A 20,829-nucleotide genomic window follows, 5' to 3' on the forward strand; every position below is an offset into this window, starting at 1 on the left:
AAGTGTCACATGGCCTTGTCCTCTTCAGTTTCAAGTGGAGCTGCTGACCAGGTCTGCTCTGGAGAAGCTGCTTTTCTGGAATTCACAGCAAATTTTCCAAAAGTTATAATGAAAATAAACTGAGGTAACAGCAAGGAAAACCCTGAGTGATGGGTTTAGTTTGATTTGGTTATGTTACTGTAGTACCATGAAATTCAAAGAGGTAAAAATAAATACTTATGCTGTGATTAATTTCCCCACCCCAACTGCCTCCTGATGGGGAGGAGAATCGGAAAGAAAGTCTAAACCTTCACAAGAACAGTTTAATAATTTGAAACAAAATAAAATATGATGATGATAATAATTATAATTGTAATGAAAAGGAGAGAGGGGAGTAAACCCGAGAAGAACAAGTGCTGCACAGAACAGTTTCTCCCTCCAGCAGCAGTGAGCCCCTCCCAGGAGCTCCCCCAGCTGATGCTGAGCACAGCACCACGGTCTGCAGGGGCCCTGGGGCAGCTCAGCTCAGCTCAGCTGCCCTGGCCACGCTCCCCCACAGCTCCTCCTGCACCTCTCGCTGGCACCAGGCACAGAGAAGTCCTTGACTTAGAGAGAGCACCACTGAAACACCAGAGTGTTATCAACAGTGCACTCCCACTGAATCCAAAACACAGCACTGCACCAGCTACCAGGAACACAATTCACTCTATTCCAGACAAAACCAAGACAATGTGAAACATTTTTATTATTGCTGGTGCAGATTAGGAAGCAATATAGAAACATCCTGTTTCCCTAATGCTCTGTAGCTGCTCATACATCAGTTTCTCAAGGGAGACCTAATCACTCCCCACAACTACCTGAAAGAAGCCTGTAGACAGGTGGAGATTGGTATCCTCTCCTAAGGAAAAAGCAACAGGAGAAGAGGAAACAGCCCCCATTTCCACTAGGAAAGGTTTAGATTGGATATTAGCAAAAATTTTGTCACCAAAACCAGCTGTCAAGCATTGGAGCAGACTGCCTGGAGAGTGATGGAGTCTCCACCCCTGGAAGTATTTAAGATGTGTACATGTGGCACTTATGGACATGGTTCAGTGGTGGCCTTGGCAGGGTTAACAGCTGGACTTCATGATCTTAAAGGTCTTTTCCAACCTATTCTTTCTATGGTAAGGGACATAAATTGTACATTAGGCCTTCTTTTTAAAAAAGTAATTTCAGATGGTTGGAATCCAATGCACAGGCTGCAGGTTCCCTGGCAGAACAGACCTGACTGCAGGATGTTGTAGTCCTGGCCTTCCTCCCTGTGCATTCCTGCCCCCTTGAGTGTTGAGTTGCCATTTCAGCACACGAAGACAGAAAAAACAGCCCCAGCAGGAACAAGTGAATGTTCTTCTGCTGCCTTAGCCTGTTGGAATGACTCAGAGCATGGGCTGGAGAGCAGAGCCAGCGCAGAGGAGGGAGTGGGACTGTGGCAGTGAGCAGTTACAATGTCTGAGGTTGCCATGGAACCCAGGCTTGGTGCCAGAATCTGTCTTTTCCCCAAGGAAAATTAAGTGTATAGATTTTCTTCATGGTGGCAAATGTTCACAGGCTGCAGGGTTAAATTTGGAAAGTATGCTTTTCTTTTAACATAACTTACAGACATTAGGATTTTAAAATTTTCACAGGTATCTTGAATGCCATTTAAAACAGATATGTCACATAGCTGGCATTTAGTGTTATTGACACAAAAAAATCAGGAATTTATGGGAACCTGTATTGAATAATTTAATATATTGTTGTGAAAGATGCTCTTGTAGATTGTATTTTTCTTGCAAATATTATTTAGAGACATGTCTACACTATCCAGTATATATAACACTAGACAAATATTCTGAAAAATGTGAGTTTGGGAGTGTGCTCTTCAATTCAAAACATGAAAGGATTTAATCCAGCTTGTGTTTGAAGTCTGCCTTCTCTAGAAGTGTTTTACATACAAATCCATGTGGCTTTATGTATATGTCTTTGTTCTGATCATGAAAAAGCACCTTGATCAAAACATTGAATTATGTTAATCCCATCCTGGATTAACACAGCTACTCAATTACAGACCTTCTCTGTAAACCAAATAAAGTATAAGTAGAAACAGAGGAAACCTCTATAATTACTCCTTTAGTAGTGAATATATTTTTTTATTTGTAAAGTCATGTCTATCACAAAGTCTTCTTTATCCACTTCTAGTGCATGTTGAAGTCCAGACACAAACCAGAAGTTTCAAACTAAGCAACTGAAAATAGAAATGTATGGAAAGTATGTGATATTGGCTGCAATCACTCAGTTTTGAGGCCAGTAGGAGCTGCCTTATTTTGCTCATGTTTGTGTAGACTTTATACGGAAATCAAGCCTAAAAAATGGAACCTTCTAATAGAGACATTTACATGAAATAAATCAGGAGACAAGTACATTAACAAAACTTATGCTGCAGGTCTATAGCTGTTCGTGTATGAAAAATACCTTTTTGACTTTTTGGTCCACCTGCATTAGTTCCAGTCCAAGGTTATTACAGTGTTCTCTTTTTAGCTGATAAATTAATATTTTCAGAAGAGAACTACACCTCACTTTCTTTCTCATCACCAAAAAAAAATCTGTTTTTGTCTTGGCCAACAACAGGGTGACTGGTTGGCCTTTGTATTGTAGCTTTTGATGTATTAATTCTAAGTTAATGTCTCTTGCTTTATAGATTGGGAAGTCCAGCTTACACACCCCCTCACCAACTGCATACACCCCAGCAGCCTTATTCATCTGTTCCAGGTAACAATTCACAAAGGGCTGGGAGAGGCAATGAGACAGGTGTCGTCCTCTGAGTAAATTGCTATCCTGCTTGTATTTATTCAAACATCATTTATGCAGAAATAGGGGGAGACCTTTACATGAAAAATTAATTAATTTACATAATTGACTTCTGTAATTTATAAAATGTACAAGTGGGAAGATTTTGTTTGTACCAAATACATTGTGCGTGTGTTTTTAATTTGACTGCTATTTTGATTATGTGGAAGATGGCTTACAACAAGTATTTGTGATATATTTTAGTAGGATTTGTAGAGTATTACACATGAGTAAGTTCTTTGAGGAATGAGGAGTATATATTCAAGATGAATTTGGCTTTAGTTGGTCTAGTTGTATTTTCAATATATAAACACTTCTTTGCCATTGCAGTGTTCTGAATAGTGAAGCAGATCAATTTGTTAAAGCAGCAGAAGGTGATGTTAAAATAATTTTTCACAGTAGTTACATTGGATCCTTTTTTTGTTTCATTTAGGAGTCATCAGAAGGTCCACATCAATGTCTTATGTAGATGGGCAAGTAGGGACATGGCCCAAAGAGAAAAGGTAAGTAGTGTTACAAGCTGGTTACAAAATGCTGGGGTTTGGTTATGAGTAGTAGTAAATGCTCCATTGTAGTTTGGATTGTCAGAGGTCTGTAATGAGAATTTTTGTAAGCTACTTGAAAAAGTAAAAAAAGAAAGATAAAACCATGGATTAAAAACTGGTTAGTAAGAAACAATCTTCAGAAGTAAATAATTTATTCTTTACACTAAAAGAGGTATAGTTCAGATATTTGAATTGTTGGTGTTAAATGTGTTCGTATTTACTCATCACAGTGAACTAAATGTGGTAACAGTAACATGGCTAATGATCTCAGAAGCATTTAAGCTTGTATTATTTTGGGAATGCTAAGAAAAATCAGGCTGAACGTTTCAGTTTTCAGTTAGACCAGTCATAAACTCTCCATCTGTAGGGTATAAACCAAAGTTAAAACGGTAAGAGTCATAGTGGTGTGTAAACTGTGTCTTTCCACACCTTCCTTCTGATCTATGGTGGCAATTCCTATACTCCAAAAATGCCCAGAATTTATTCCAAAGTAGTAGAAAGCATTGGCCGAGTCTGAACTAAATATTGTTACATTCTATTCTATTGTGCTTTTAAAAAATGTATTATACTTACATCTATTTATCAATCTAAAAATATCTGTCTAAAAATATATGCATGCTTAGTATATTTGAAGCTAGGCAAAATACAGTACACCTAACAGTGCCTTTAATACTACCAGCTTAAAATAATTTTAAAATTAAATACACATACTTCCTTATTTTTTATTAATAACCCTGAGTTGCTCAGTTACTTTCTTTATTCTGATCCCTATTAGGTCATCGTTACATGGAGTTTCGTTTGACATTCCTTTTGACAAAGAGAAAAGCATTCCAGCATCTACCCCAAACAGGGGAATTCCCAGATCTGTGAGCAATGAAGGCCTTACAGGAAACATCAACCGCATGCCAAAGCATTCTAGAAAAAATCTGTCCTTCAAACCAGTAAATGGAGAAGAGGAGAATCAAGACATTGAAGAGGAAAAGGACATGACAAAGGCCAATCAGTCTCTTAATGCAAATCAAAGAAATGCCAATGAGAGCAGACACTACAGGTTTCCAAACGGAGCTCTGCAAAACAGGGCAGTTCTGGATGATTTTGGCAATCAGATTGAGACGCCGAGCATTGAGGAGGCTTTGCAGATAATTCATGACACTGAAAAATCTCCCAGACTTCTCCAAACAGACCAAATTACAAATGGGTTCTTTCTTCACAATCGGGAAATGAGCATCTTGAATTCAAACATTAAACCAAATCAGACTACCCCAGATATCATCACAGACACTAAGGGTGCTCTGAGTCCTGTGACTGACAACACAGAAGTAGATACTGGAATACACGTCCCATCAGAAGATATCCCAGAGACAATGGATGAGGATTCTTCTTTGAGAGATTATACTGTAAGCATGGACTCTGACATGGAGGAACCATCTAAATTTCTCCAGGATTACGACATGCGGGCTGGCAATCACAGAGATCAGTTAAGTCCCTGTCCCAGCTCAGTGAGTACTAAATCACAGGCAGGCAGCAGCGCTTCTTCGAGCTCAGGGGTTAAAATGACCAGCTTTGCTGAGCAGAAATTCAGGAAGTTGAATCACACAGATAGTAAAAGCAGTGGAAGCAGTTCTCAGAAAACCACACCAGAAGGTTCTGAGCTGAACATCCCTCATATGGTTGCTTGGGCTCACATTCCTGAGGAGGCATCTGTTCCTCAAGGAAGAGACACTACACAATTACTGGCTTCTGAAATGGTACAGCTGAGGATGAAGCTAGAGGAAAAGAGGCGAGCCATTGAAGCACAGAAGAAGAAAGTTGAAGCTGCATTCACAAAGCAGCGGCAGAAAATGGGAAGAACAGCATTTCTCAATGTTGTGAAAAAGAAAGGTGATGGGGTATCACCTCTCCGAGAGGAAGCAGCAGGAGCTGAAGATGAGAAGGTATTCACTGACAGCAATCGGTTGAAAGAAAAAGAAATGCAGAAATCAGATGACCAAACCAGTAAGACTTCAGAATTAATAAAAGAAAACCCAGAAAATTCTCATAGCAAATGGTTAAAATCTCCTGCTACTTCTGGGGATGCTGAAAAGCCATGGAATTTAGCAAGCCCCTCAGAAGAAAATCTTAATGATGGAGATCTCTTAGAATATACAAAATCTATTGAAAAACTAAACTCTTCCCTACACTTTCTACAACAAGAAATGCAACGTCTATCCCTTCAGCAGGAGATGCTGATGCAGATGAGAGAGCAACAGGCTTGGGTTATTTCTCCTCCTCAGCCTTCTCCTCAGAAACAGATTCGGGACTTTAAGTCTTCTTCAAGGCAAGGGGGAGCTCCAGCTCCTGTTGCACCTTTCTCACAGGAATCTCCTCGCTCTACACATCAATCTCCACAATCTTCCAACAGGAAGAATGCCTCTTTTCACATTAAAATGCAAAGGACTCCTAGGCCAAATGAACTGAAAATAACGCCTCTAAACCGTACCTTGACTGCCCCACGGTCTGTGGACAGCCTCCCCCGTTTGAGGAGGTTTTCCCCCAGTCAGGTTCCCATTCAGACCAGATCATTTGTTTGCTTTGGAGATGATGGTGAACATGTAAGCGAACCTCAGTTAAAGGGAAATCTTTTGAAAGAAGCCAAGTCTACAGAAGAGGCAGCAAAAGAAGAAGGACCAAAATTGCCAAAACAGGGTGAGCAGAAGTTGGAGGAAAAGGAGATTAAGCCTATTGAATCTAATGTTTCTGAAGTATTATCTCAGCCTATCACAGAAACTGTCTGCCTCACCCCAAATGAAGATCAGCTAAACCAACCCATTTTACCACCTCCAGCTCCCAAAACAGCTAACTTAATTGAAGTTTCCCTATCAGATTTGAAGCCACCAGAAAAAAGTGAGGTATCTGTTGAGAAATATGAAGGTGAGAGTGATAGAGAACAGTTTGAAGATGACCAGAAAGTGTGTTGTGGATTCTTTTTTAAGGTAAGAGAACTAGTGGATGTGTATGTCAGCTGTTAAGCTTTGTTTAAATCTTTAATTGAAATGTAGATGAAGTCAAAGTAGGTAGTACTGCAACTCTAAATGTGCAGGCTTATCTTTTGGACTTGATTAATTTGGCATCATAAGAGTGGTGAGATTCTATCATATTGCAGTTCTGAGCATGTCAGAGTATCCCTTTCCATTCATAGTTATGGAAAAGTGCTTGGAGGTCATGGTGAGGAAGATCCATGCTGAATGTAGATTATTTTTTTTTTAACATTTGTTTTGGTCATCTTGATTAAACGTGCTCACATCTCACCCTCACTTCCTCACCTCACTCCCAAATTTAACTAAAAGTTTTTGAAGTACGTAAGAGCCTGCATTTTTAATAATTATTCACATTTTTTAATTGCACTTTGGAGAGCCTTTTCCCCTCTCTCAGCTGCTAAGGAAGTATAAGTCTGCTGAGACTTCCTTTTGAAGTTTGTATTTGGGAGCACTTCTTGGAGACTTTTTATTAAAGAGCTGTATTCAGACAGGCTTTTAACCATAATGCATATTGTAAGACAGTGGTCTAGACTTATTTCCATCTTAGAATACCCCAAAATTTTGTGTCATGTATCTAGATGATCCTAGCTTGTCTGGAAGCATTCCTCAGTTCTAACAAAACACCTGGCTTGCTCAGAAGTTACTTTTATATGGTACATAATTATTGGGGTTTGTGATAATTACCTTCATGTTCATACATGTAGACTCTTCCAAAGCTGAAAGAAGTTTATGCTATATAGGATCTGACTCAAAACTAAAATATCTCACTTAGCAAGTTTTCTCATATCAGTGTTGAATTTTGTTTGACTCAGGAAGGAAAAATTCCATTATTAAGTTTTTAAGAGTCTTTAAAAAAATCTTCAAAAATAAACTTATTCCAAATACTGCAAGAGTATGTTCAGATAATCAGTGTACAGAATTAATTGTGTAATGACTTGGCAAAATCAGTTGCTGGATTTAGAAATCTTAATAGTTTTGGTCCTTTTCCTTCAAAAACGGTTGCTAGGACGATCAAAAGGCAGAAAATGACATGGCAATGAAACGAGCAGCATTGTTGGAGAAGCGTTTGAGAAGGGAAAGAGAGACTTTGCTTCGAAAGCAGCAGCTGGAAGCAGAACTAGAACATAAGAAGGAAGAGACAAGGTAAAAATACATGTCCTAATCCAAATGATCAGTAATGGTGAACATAAAAATGTCTGGTTTAGTTAAAAGTGTAACCTGCATGTCAAAGAATTGCATCTTACCATCCAAGTTATTCACTGCTAGAGCCAGATGTGCAGAGGAGCCAGCTGGCCCTGCAGGACAGCAGGTGGCATCAGTCTGTAGCTGTCTCAGGCTGGGAGCTGTGCTGGCCTGAGCACAGTTCTGAGGGAGCCTGTGTCCCTCAGGGTTCCTTCTGCACAAATGCACAACGTTCACTCACTTACAGCAATGAAGCTCATAAATCTGTGTATGGTTTTATTAGTAGCAATATCCCAAAAAGTTTAAACTTTCTGAAAATTGTTAAAAAATTTAAAAGCATTTGTCTCTTACTGGTGTTTGAGAACATTGAAGTTCCAAAAATCTGATGCCAGTGTTGTCCTCACTGTGCTAGCTGAAATCCCTTATTTGGAAATTTCTACTGCTGATTTTTTGTTAATTTTTTAGACGCAAAACAGAAGAAGAACGTCAGAAGAAGGAGGATGAACGAGCACGGCGAGAATTTATTAAGCAGGAATATATGAGAAGGAAACAACTAAAGCTTATGGAAGACATGGATACTGTCATAAAGCCACGTTCCCTCTCCATCAAACAGAAAAAGCCACGGCCAAAATCTATTCACAGAGATCATATTGAGTCACCTAAGACACCAATCAAAGGTCCACCAGGTAACAAATGTTTACATGGAAAAAGAGTCTGTTCATGCTAAAACACCAGCTTGGGTTTTGGTCCTAACAAGCACGTGCATTTATGAGAGTCTTGTGCGGTATTGAAACTGCACGTGTCCTAACTGGAAAGCAAAATTTGGCATAGAAATGAAAAGATGAATGTCACTTACCTGCTATGCATGCATGCATATATAAACAAACAAAAATGTTAGCTCTGAAACTCTGAAAGTGGAGGGACAAATATGTCTTGCAAGTTTCATGCACACCCATGTTTTCTTCTTGCTAATCTCTTCTTGCACCTGTAGAGCTAAGAATGAATAAAAGTTGGGAGATAAGGGATCAATAAATAAAATGGTGACCTGAGGTAAGAATATTTAAACTCACATAATACGGACAAGATTAAAACTTGAAAGTTGCTTTTATGTTTCATGTTTTTTTCCTATTTTGCTCACCAGCTGCATGTATAGTTAAGAATATAGCAACACTAACCATGTGGAACAACTTAGCATTCTTTTAGATACAACAGTAATGGCTGGAAGAAGTACTGTCAATTTACAATTAGAAAAAATAACCAGATTGCTCAGTGATCCTCTCTGTTACAGCCTCCTCTACCCTTGTTGTTGTGCTACATTTTCTCTGGCTGCTTCCCTATGTCTTCCAGTGTAATTTAAAGTATTTCCTTAACACTGTCCAAGAATCCATCCCAAGCTTTAAATTAAGTCTCTTAAGCTCTCTTTCAAGAGGACTTATTAACTTTAATTGCATCCTTTGATTTGCATAGTGCCAATATTCCCCTGTTCGTGCTTCCCATTAGTGCTTAGCCTGAGCCCATCCCCAGTGACTGCCAAAGGCTGGGTGACAGCAAGTGTTTACAGGAAGTGCAGCACATATGCATGCAGGTATATCATGTAGAAAAGCTCTTACTGACTTTCAGATGCTGGTGTTGGTCTGATGAACAGACTCTCCTACTTGCATAGGTTTATAAGCTTTAACTTTGTTTTTATCCAGGTTCACAGCTTTATCGTGTTTTTTCAGTATCTAGTCTTTCATTGGCATCGCTGAATACAGGGGACAATGAGAGTGTGCAGTCAGGCAAGAGAACACCAAGGTAAAGCTAAAATAACCATTTCATGTAATAAAATTTGTAATCAGCTATGTAAAACTAGCATGAATTTTTTAGAGGTCGTGTATATACTGTGTACTCTGAGAAAGGTATGTTTTCCTCATTTGAGACATGGATAGTTTCCACTGTCAGACATTCGGGAACCAAGCCATGGTCATTTGTTTTGCAAATTTTACCAAGTAAACCAGTTGAGCAGGTATAAATGAGGTCAAAACAAAATGCTGTTCACACGGCCTCTTTAATTCACCTGCTTGTATCTCTCTCAACCTATGGGTATTTTGCTAAACCTGTATGCTGCGTGCAACTACATAGCTGCTTTTCTTTTTCTTAACGTAGAAGTTTATTTTCTGGTTGGTTTTTTCTTTAGCGGCTGTGCAAGGAATTATTGAATGCTCATAAGGACTTCAGCCTTTTCCAAACTCCTGAAAATAACAGAAAAAAATTATATTTTTTTAATACCAACCCCATAATATCATTCAGAGGAAAATCACTATTTCTGTGAACTACTTGATAACAATACTATTTTCTTTGTATAAAAGAAGAAAAAAGTGAAGAAAAGCAAACTAGGAGAAGGGGGTTGATAAAAGAGTGCTACATTTTCTGATATTGCCTGTTGTGTCTTCATGGCCACTACACATTATTCATCAGCTCTGACAAACCTGCAGCTGGCTTCAGTTGACTTCTTAATTACCTTGATGTCTCAAGAACTGACTTTCCAGTTATTACATAAGAAACTTTCATAAATTATTCAACTACCCTAATATTTCTTGTCATCTCTTAAAAATTAGCAGTTTTAATTGAGGTGGGGATTTCTTCCAGCTCTATTAGCTATTACAAAAGGCTTGATGTTGCTCATCTACACAGGCTTTGCAGGAGATAACCCCTGTGTATGGAGCTGGAGTTGTACAGTGCTGCACTGTGCTTTTAATGAGCAGTACATCTTCCTCAGGCTTTGGATTTGTTTAGGGGATTGAGACTTCTAAAGCATCATAAAAGCAACAGAGTTGAAAGAATTTTCAGTATCTTTCCAAACCCATATTGTCACCTTGTCCTTCCATCACCATTGTTTTTGATGATCCCACAGAGAGCATCTCAGTGTTACATTTGTCACCTTCTTCATGCAGGTGCTAATTACAAAAGGTGGAGGATATATTATAAATTGAATTTTCATCTCTTGCTGATTTTACTGAAAATGAGCATGCACAAAAATTTTTATATTATACCACGTTTTTCTTTATTCTGTGCCTTTTTCTCACTTGGCAAATTTTCATTCCAATATGCAAATTTGACTGGCTTTTGCAGTAGCCACAATAAAAAATATTTTAAATATCTTGTAATAATTTAAGAAAACTTGACAATCTTGTTCAGACCTTTAAATGCAAAATTATCCATATTTGAGTGCAGCCTGAAGAATTACAGCACCAGAAGTTATTGCCTGTGAAAACAAGAACTAGAAGGGAAATTGTTTTGCTATCTTAAATTCAGCAGTTCTCACTGACAGTTGTTGCAGTCATAAGTATAAATGAACTAAATTTTTACTTCATATTCATTATTCTATGAAGAACTGGTTTGTTCACTACATGAGATAACATTGGTTTGCCAGTACATGTTAAAAGTAACACAAATTTCCACTTAGTAATTCTGTTTCACAACCAAAAACATATACTAGGTTTCTGTCCCTCAGATGTAGCCCAAAAATGAACACATACCTCACCTAAAGACCAACTTTATGCATCATTCAAAACACACTAAATATTGTGCATTTAGGTTTATAGTTTCTAATTCAAGTCATTGTGTTCTACCTTGCCTTCTTTTCATCTCAGAAGGCTTCCCAGCTGAACATTGTGAATTTTTTAATAGATTTTTAAATTAATGTTTAGGTCTGAATCTGTGGAAGGATTTTTATCCCCAAGTCGCTGTGGGAGTCGTAACGGAGAAAAAGATTGGGAAAATGCATCTACAACTTCTTCAGTCGCCTCTGCTACAGAATACACAGGTCAGTGGCAACAGGAGGCAGAAATGTACCTCCCTCTTAGTGGTTCTGTGCATGAAAAGCTTTCAGTTACCTTGATTCGATTTCCTAAAACTTGATTGAGTTTTACCCTTCAAAGTAGAGGCTAATAATACATGGTTAATATTTGTAATCCAAAATAAAAGTACTAACTCCATAGCATTTGTGATAATCACAATAAACTGCAGTCAGGGTCAGAACAGCACACGGGCTCACACATCATTCTGTACTTCAGGAGTGGCTCTAGCAAGGCACAAAGTGTTGAAATTTCAACTCAATGTAGAACAGAGTTACAAAATTCAAAAACCAAATTGCAGCATCAAAGAGTCTTCTTAGCAATGCAAATATAAATATTCTGCACTGTTTCCTAACAGATGTTTTGTTGTTTATTAAGAAGTTTATGATCAGAGTACTCATTCTTTATTATATTATGAATCAAATAATAATGGTATTTTCCTCCCTTTTCTCTAACTATACCACACATGATACTGCCAAGACCTTACATCATCAGGCTTATAAAGCTCCACTTTTGCCAACCTAATATCACTTTGTCTGTGAGAAGAGTAGCATAAGGTTAGGTATTTTCTAGGGTTTTTTTCCTCAAAGCTTAGACAAACAGATTTAATCTTAAATTTAATTGATGTTTGCACATTATTTTCCTAATTGGTACTCATGTGTTGGGTTTTTTAAAATGGACTTGACCCAAGTACACAGACACTTCAGAAATTAAAACAGGAGATTTCTCCTTCAACCAGGTGAGTAATTTTACAGACAGAATAACCTGTCAAGTGTAAGGCCAGATCTTTATCCCTGGTTCTGGGTAAAACATTTCTGGAATTCCAAAGAGGACAGGCAACAGTTTCTCTAAGCACTGCATATGCCTCATTGTTATACCTCACACCCCTGAAATCACAGGTGTAGGAAAAGAAAAAGAAAGATTTTGCTCTCTCCTGAACAACTGAAATTTTGTTTAGAAAAAGCAAAATTTCTGTTCTTCATAAAAAAGGTCCTCTGAGAGAAAAACAAAAATTACCAAGGCTGCCAATAATAATGATTTAATAATGAAATACACATTTGTAAGTAAATTCAGTGACAGCTGAATGACATTTTACTTGTTTGTGAAATCTGTGGTCTCTAACCTTATTCTGTATTATTCCTGGATTTATGTTTCTATGCATGCAAAAGTTCCATAACAGAAGTGCTTCACAGCATTCAAAGTAACTCTTTGTTGGCTTATTGATTAATTTACCTTATTTGTTGTTCCTTTTGCATAGGACCAAAGCTCTTCAAAGAACCCAGTGCTAAATCCAATAAGTATATAATTCAGAATGCACTGGCACATTGCTGCCTGGCTGGAAAAGTAAATGAAGGTCAAAAGAAAAAGATCCTGGAGGTAAGAGGTTTTTTTCCCCTAAAAGCACAAACACCTACATCAAACCAAAGTCAAGCATTATGGAGACTCTAAAGCATAAATGCAGACACTGAAAGGAAACCTTAGAGATTATGGCAGCAGTCAGTGAAGGGATTGAGTAACTTCCTGAGTAGGCAGAAAGGTTCTCCAGTGCTGTAGAAACAAGAGCTGTTACTTTGTACATGCAGCACAGACAGCTGAATTAATTCACATGTTTAATTAATAGTTATTGCTTGTTTTATGGGGGAACTTCAATATCTAGGCTTTCATAATTTGCTCACTAAGTTGTTTTCCCTTATACATGGAGATCCTTAGGTTGGGAACTTTAGAACTAAAGCACAACTCCCTCATGAACAGAAATAAATAGAAATACAGCCCTTCTAGGCTCTTCTCCTGTTTCCAAGCAGTAGGGCAAATTCAGGACTTTCTACTATAGGAAGGTGCCTTCCACTCTTCTCTCTTACACTGCTATAAACCTTTCTGAAAATGCACAGGTGTTGTAAAAACTCAGGGACAGTGTGTTCCCAGGCAAAAGAAGTAACACAAAGTCTGAGCCTTGGGAGTAACAGGACTGTTCCATTTACCAAGTATGACAAATGTAATAGATTAACTGATCTCAAACCTCACAGACACTTGGAATCCAGACTGAATTTCATTTCTGGAATAAACTTCACAGCAGTATTTCTTGCCCTTTCTTCTCTTCATAATCCTGCATCCATGTCTAGATGCTGCTTTCTCAGCTTTTCCAGATACTTTTTGGAAATACCAAGTCAGGAATCAGCACACTCTCTTGCAGTTTAAGTAAATGAGAGCAAAATGACCCTCAGAAATCCCAGAAAAAAATAGCTGCACAAATGTCATACTTAACTCAAGGATGAAGCATACATCACTTGATAGAAGCTGTATGTGTTCAGGGCATGTGTCCCATAGAAGGTCTGTTAGGTGGAAGAGGAATCTGAAGATTTCAGCTAATTAAGAACTCCTGTTCAATACATTTCAACTGACTTCACGGTTTGACCAAGTTTGAGTGGAATTAGGGATTCCATTTTAGCACCAGAGGATTTTTCAGACATATCAAGACATGTGTGAAGTTTCCTGTTCCTGAACTTGCAACTATTAAACCAATTTGATGAAATGGATGATGAAAAGAATTTTTACTTGGTCTACAAAAAGACCTGTGGGATGTCTGTTCTTGAGGTACAACTAAACAAGTATGGCTGAAGTTGTCTAAATAAATCAGATTTTGGTTGACATGAATATGTACCCTATCAAAATTCAAATAGGTGAAGCTTAGCAAATTCTAATGATTGAAAATAAGGTCTTTTAGTGAACAGTTAGACATAAATTTCAGCTCTGGTAGAAAACTGATTCAAAATGAAATCTAATGAATTGAAATGTTTTCTAATGACAATGCAAAATTCATGTTCTGAATGTTTTTCTTTCTTTCTTTCTTTTAAAGGAAATGGAAAAATCTGATGCCAATAATTTCTTAATCTTGTTCCGGGATTCAGGCTGCCAGTTCAGATCTCTGTACACATACTGCCCCGATACTGAAGAAATCAATAAATTAACAGGAATAGGTCCCAAATCTATCACAAAGAAAATGATAGAGGGACTGTATAAATACAACTCTGACAGGAAGCAATTTAGCCACATACCTGCCAAAACTTTGTCTGCCAGTGTTGATGCAATTACCATTCACAGCCATTTGTGGCAAACCAAGAGACCAGTAACTCCTAAGAAACTCTTACCCACCAAGGCATAGTAGATGGGAAAAAATTTGCTTGAGACAATTATGATAAACTTGCACTTCATCTTTACTGCCTATAGGAAATAGATTTCTAGTTGCCAACAAGACTCTTAGAACTTAAAACTGGACACCAAGTTCTATTATCATGTCCAACTGGAATGTAAACACAGTGTTTAGGAGTGCAGAAGATTAACTCTTAGGTGAATAATTATGAGTGATTACGGAAATGTTTGACTTGTGTGGAGATTTGTATGTGCTAATGCAACATATAGAGTATATTTGCTCTGTATTTTGATTAGATACACTGAAGCACTGAATGTTCCTCTTTAGTGACTCAAACTACATTTTTTACATCTGTTGCCTTATATGTTTGTATTTGTGCTTGTCTTGAAATATTTTTCTTTCACTAAAGAAAAACTTATAAATATTCTCAATACCATCGAACTTTGCATACTGACTTACAGTAAAGACTAAATGATAAATTGTATGTCACTGAGTAACAGCTGAATGGGTCTGTTCTCCAAGATCCTTACTGTGTGCTGTAACAAAATCAAGATTCATTCCCCTGTGTATTTATAATTCTTTTTCAATTCAATAGTACTGATTTGCTTATAAACTAAACAGTAAAGGAAAAGCCTTTGAACTGCTTGAAGTTTTCTTCAAATTAATTATTTAACAACTCAGGGTAAAGGTGATGCAATTATTTCTGTTTCAGTAAGTTGCCATCTGATATGTAATGACTGACCATGTGCATGTTCATAACATCAGTAAAACTCAAAGTAAAAAGATTTGGTAGGTCTCTGAAATGGTTTAAGCAAGTGTGCATTCATTGCTTTGCACTGTTGCAGCTGGAGAGAGCACACGGTCAGGTCCTGCTTCCTCAAGGAAGGGATAGGAGCTCATGAAACATTCAGAACTAGATCCCTGATGTTGCCTAACAGAGCACTAAATATTCAGAAGAATCACAGAATTCACTAAGTCACAGATCTTTGAGAAGTCGTGTATCTAATTCCCATTGATTTTAAGATCCAGGCCATTTCTGCCTTCAGATCTGCCAACTCAGACTTGAATCAGTTTTCTAGGGAACAGACATCTGATAGTTTTCAGTGTGTCTTTATAAATTGTTTTCTTGACACTAACAGGTGATGTCTTATGAAACAGCAATTTTTAAGTACGTATGGCAAAAAAGCCTAACTGACATTTCAGTAAATCTGTAACATGACCATTTGCAAAACCAAACTCTAGGCATATTTCAGTATTATTTAAAAAGGGCTGCATTTTATTTCAAAACAGTATTGGATTATTTTATAAATCACTATCCCGTTTCAGCTTTTGTTTCTCTTATAATTTGCTTTTAACATAGCACTGTTCTGAAAAAAAAAAAAAAGAAAACACAAACTTGAAGCCTCCCCTAAATCTGTGGCTATTTTGATAACATCATACACCAGAGAATTTGTGGGGGGGGAGGGAAATCTCATTCTCAGGAAAAGACTTGAATGATTTGTGATTCTGTTCTGTTTCAGTGTTGTGACAACCCCATTCACATAAGACAGTATTGTGCTATAAGTATGTAGTCCATTCAGTTTCATGGGAGACTAAAATGATGTTCGTACTTCTCTCATTAAACTGCTGTGAGAGAAACTGCCTCACTACTACGATGTGCTCATTTACTTAGAGAAAAGATGCACAGGAATGAGATGTCATTAAGCATTAAGTTTAGAACAGTACTTTTTTAAATTATTATAAGGCCTTAGGCATCAGTGCATCTGGACTATAAACATTTTCTCAAAAATGCTGTCAGTTTACTGTAATTTATGTTCTTATATTTATGTATATTTGTTAAAACTGTAAAAAAAAGAAAAAACACTTTAAAATACATGTTTAATATGTATGTGGCTCAAAACTATTTGTGGTTAGCTGATTCTTACTGTTTGCATGTATATCACCAGGATATGTAACTCTTACAATTCAAGTGTATACATATTGTGTATATAGGATATAAATAATATTAAAAAGGGGGGGAAGAGGGTTTGCACATTCTGCCTGTTAGACACTTCCTACAGATGCCATTGTAGGAACATCTTGAATAACAATATGAAACTGTGTATAATATACAGTGATTCAAGAAACCAGGAGGTTGGAATTAACTGACACACATATGGTGAATAACTTCAAAAGAAGTTTTATCATGGGAGGCTTTTTGTTTCTAAAATCTGTTCTATAATTTAACTGAAGATTTGCAACACCATAAAGACACACGCATCAATCTAATCAAAGTGAGCTTAAATACGTGACAGGAATTCTTTGAGTAATTTTAAATATATCTGAATGTATTATGAAATTTGCATTTGTCAACAGGTTAAAGATTTGTGCAATGTCTAAAAGTAGAATGTGAATAACGCAGTTGAAAATTTCATTGCTCGCAGTATAAGGTTTTACTTAATACAGGAAAAGTAAAGCTAGAGATGCTTTTCCTTTTTAAGCCTGCAAATTTTCTAATTACAGTGGATCTTTGGTTGGGATCATGTTTAAAAAAAAAAAAAAAAGAAAAAGAAAAAAAAAAGAAAGCTTTCCATAAAGGCCAGTATTTATCACTGACCTTTCCAGAACACACTGGTGCTTTCATCAGGGGTATTATTATTGTTGCTACAACTGAATTGCCAAACTCTCGTCTTAGTTTTTGGAGCAAAATTTCATCTTCTAACAGTCATAATAGCTACTGAATTTTATTTTTTTTTAATGTTAGTATGACTGTTAGTTTTTATTATTTGGCTGTTTAAAGCCAAATTCAGCTATTTAATTATGATTTATTGGGCACTGTTGAAAAATGTACAGTGTATTGTGTGCTTACTTGTCCACTTCTATGGAGCATAGCTTCCATATTTTTTCAAATGCTGTGCTGTAAAATATTGTCATTGCTACTTCTGTGGTACAGTGTAGTTTTTTCCTTTCATTTAAATAAAAGCATGGCACCAAAATAACTTTTTTTTTGTTTTCTTGCTTACCTCTAAATATAAACTAAAATTATTAATTGTTCACATTAATGTTTAAATCTTGTTTCTTCTCATATTTCAGCAATGTGGAAATTGTAAGAAATATGCTTCATTGCAATTTCTTCTTTTGTTTACCATCTTTGGTCATACTTCCATAGATAATCTAGATTTCTAATGTTATCAGAGGAAGGTTTTGAATAATTAAATAGGCTTCATATTTCATTTGTGAGAACAACAAGGTGTTACCCTGTTCTCCTCAGAAATGAATTTTTTAATTTAAAGTAATTTGATAAACTTTGGGGCTCTGGTTAGCTTTCATTTTTCCAAAGCCACGAAAACTTACTGGTCAGGTTAAAAGGTTTGCTTCAGACTGAAAGGTTGTCAAGGTGAACTCTTGCCTTTGTCAAGGTACTGTATAAAGCATGTGTGTGACTTGTAGTGAAACAGTTTGTACTTGCTAGTGATGCTATCTTGAACAGAACACTATCAAAAAAATGAGGGGCCTTTTCCAGATTGATAAATTAGTAATTTTTCCAGTCCAAATCATGCCTTGTTTGGAGCCTTGTGTTGTCCTGCTGGGTTGCAGAGTAAGGGCAAGGACTTGCTGAAGGTGGCCATGACATCCCTGCACTGTCAACAGGCAGACTGAGCTGCTGGGCTGACTTACACAGATAAAGAATCTCAGAATTGCAGAGATGTTTGAAAGGTAACTTCAAGAGTACCAGCAATCTGACAGTAGGGCTTTTAATGCTGAATTGAAAGCTACTGTGGAAGAAAATTAATAGCTTTCTCTCCTTCCCCTGAAAACTTGTTCTTTTTCAGGCAGCTCAGTCAGTTCCCTGTACAGCATCACAAACAGGCTGACACAAGCAAGGAATTATATTGGAGCACAAACAGTTGCACCCAGTAAAGTTATTTTTTCAGTGGTGAGCCCAGCTCAAAATTTTCACCTAAAAACAGCCATTGTACAGATCTGCTTTAGAACAGACTTTGGTTTTTTCTATCTTTTGGCAAGTAACACCATCCCTGAGAAACTTCAGTTCATGCCCTGATTAATTTGACATAATAGGACTGTGCTGTGTGCCTGAATTTGTACAGAATTTCTGATTCAAAATTTGTGCTGCTGTGGGATCCAGTGTAGAGTTACGCTTGGAACAGAAGGGTTTTGATTGATTGCCATAAAAATATGATGCAAAAAATAGGTCTGTTTCTCAAATCCAGCTGTACTGATCAGATCGATGTCAGATGTCTTTTTGCCAACACTTTATTCAAAAAGACACAGGGCTGAACTTTTAACTATTTAGATCTCTTCAAATAGAAAATTATAATTTCTTTGCTGCCTTGCTACTGATTTAATGAGCTGAATAAAAGACTTGAAGAATTGTGGCTATAAAGATGTATCTTTACAGCTGCTTTTACATTCTCTGGTTAAATAAATGAAAAACAACAAAAGGAAAAAATCCCCTATAAACTCTCTTATTCCAGGTGTAGATGGCAGGGAAAAATATATATATTTAACGTACATCTTTGTACATTTATAAGAAGTTTTTTTTTTAAAAGCAAACTGTTCCATTTAGGTAAAAACATATTTGACGTGTGTTTATACATGCATATGTACAAATGCACATTAACCTTCAGACTTGCTTGCATACAGAATAAAGAACATATGTTTTATTTAGACAACTACAGCAATGACTCAAACATGGTAGGGAAGTTACTCCAGCTTATTTCCTTCTACCAAGAAAGAAAAGAAGCTTTTAACACTCAAAACTGCTGCTGTAAGAAGCAAGGAAGCAATCTACAACATGCACATTTCAGTACAAAGTCTTTGGGACATGGAGTTCTTTTAATCAAATTTCTGAGTTCAGTGATAATGCTGATGGATGTTAAACATAACTGCCACTGATCAGAAGAACTAATAACCATCAGGATTCAAGAAAGGGCAGAAAACAGCAGAAATAAGGTAAGTATTCATTGAAAAAAGTTACTTAAAACTTTCTTCAGACTCCAACATTACAAACAACTTGACGTATAAAATGCTTAAATAAGCATTTCATTATCCACTGACAAATTTGTTTAAGCAAGATACATGTGTTTTCACATGGTTTAAGTTTGCAGTTAATGGTATGTGAACTTCATGGAGACGTACTAAGTAATATCTATATGTACTTTTATGTCACAGTTAATGGAGCTTTGCAAAAAGACTAAAAGCTAATATGGAGCTTTCCATCACAGCAGCTCTGTCTTATTATTTCTTCATCATCGCTGATCTAAATGTCTGCAGTACAAGACCTGGCAAGACCCCACAAGCCTGCAATTAGTTAAATTATATTTTGGGTCAGTAATTTTCTTAAGCTACCTGAAACGAGCTATGGTGCTAACATAAAGAGTTCTATAGATTATGCAAGAATTATGCTGAATTGTCACCTCAATGTTCTGGAAACCCTTTCTTGAAATGAGTAAAAACTTTCAGAATAGAATTTTGAACAGAATTCTAAGTTTTTACAAGAACATGTAAATATAAAATGTAAGCAGTTGAATGTTACAAGTACAGAAAATTGAAATTGGTCCATTTTTAGGGCCAACACACAGAATCACAGAATCAGCTGAATAGGAGGGGACACAGGGATCATTGAGTCCAACTCCTGGTCCTGCACAGGGTCACCCTGTGCCTGAGGGCATTGTCCAAACACTGCCTGAGCTCTGTCAGGCTGCTGCTGTGACCACTGCCCTGGGGAGCCTGTGCCAGTGCCCAACCACTCTCCTGGTTAAAAACCTTTTCCTGATACACAACCTAAACCTCCCCTCATACAAATTCAGGCCATTCCTTCATGTTCTGCCCCTGTCACCCCAGAGAAGTGTCTGCCCCTCCTGTTCCCCTCCCAGGGCAGCTGTAGCTGCAGTGAGCTCTCCCCTCCAGGCTGAGCAGACCAAGTGCCCTCAGCCACTGCTCATGGCCTCCCTCAAGGCCTGCTCCATCCTCGTGGCCTCCTTTGGACGCTCTCCGATGGCTCGGTGTGTTTCACATTGTGTCACCAGAGCTGCCCCCAGCACTGGAGGTGAGGCTGTCCCAGAGCAGAGCGGGACAATCCCCTCCCTTGCCCGGCTGGCTGTGCTGTCCCTGGTGCCCCCAGGACAGGGATGTCCCTCCTGGCTGCCAGGGCACTGCTGACTCGTGTCCTACTTGCCACTGGCCAGGACCCCCAGGGCCCTTTCCACAGTGCTGCTTTCCAGCATCTCATTTCTGACCTGCACCATTTGTAAAGC

At 37.6% G+C, this 20,829-nt stretch overlaps 1 protein-coding gene across 4 annotated transcripts in view; it reads left to right on the forward strand.

The window, feature by feature from the left end:
- The window catches only part of CAMSAP2 (calmodulin regulated spectrin associated protein family member 2), an 81,036-nt gene extending 63,486 nt beyond the window's left edge, over nucleotides 1–17,550 (forward strand). For 2 of the 4 annotated variants that reach the window (XM_064427972.1, XM_064427974.1), the window contains 9 exons: nucleotides 2,696–2,766; nucleotides 3,278–3,347; nucleotides 4,165–6,361; nucleotides 7,413–7,549; nucleotides 8,054–8,274; nucleotides 9,283–9,382; nucleotides 11,278–11,393; nucleotides 12,683–12,801; nucleotides 14,279–17,550. In XM_064427972.1, the coding sequence (XP_064284042.1) occupies nucleotides 2,696–2,766; nucleotides 3,278–3,347; nucleotides 4,165–6,361; nucleotides 7,413–7,549; nucleotides 8,054–8,274; nucleotides 9,283–9,382; nucleotides 11,278–11,393; nucleotides 12,683–12,801; nucleotides 14,279–14,584 (3,337 nt within the window). In that variant the 3' untranslated portion in view covers nucleotides 14,585–17,550. The remainder of the gene's footprint in view (nucleotides 1–2,695; nucleotides 2,767–3,277; nucleotides 3,348–4,164; nucleotides 6,362–7,412; nucleotides 7,550–8,053; nucleotides 8,275–9,282; nucleotides 9,383–11,277; nucleotides 11,394–12,682; nucleotides 12,802–14,278) is intronic. The other 2 variants (XM_064427973.1, XM_064427975.1) reach the window with 1 other exon arrangement.
- Nucleotides 17,551–20,829: the final 3,279 nt, after the last annotated feature.

Source organism: Passer domesticus, chromosome 7 (assembly GCF_036417665.1).
Source record: "Passer domesticus isolate bPasDom1 chromosome 7, bPasDom1.hap1, whole genome shotgun sequence".
NCBI lineage: Eukaryota > Metazoa > Chordata > Aves > Passeriformes > Passeridae > Passer > Passer domesticus.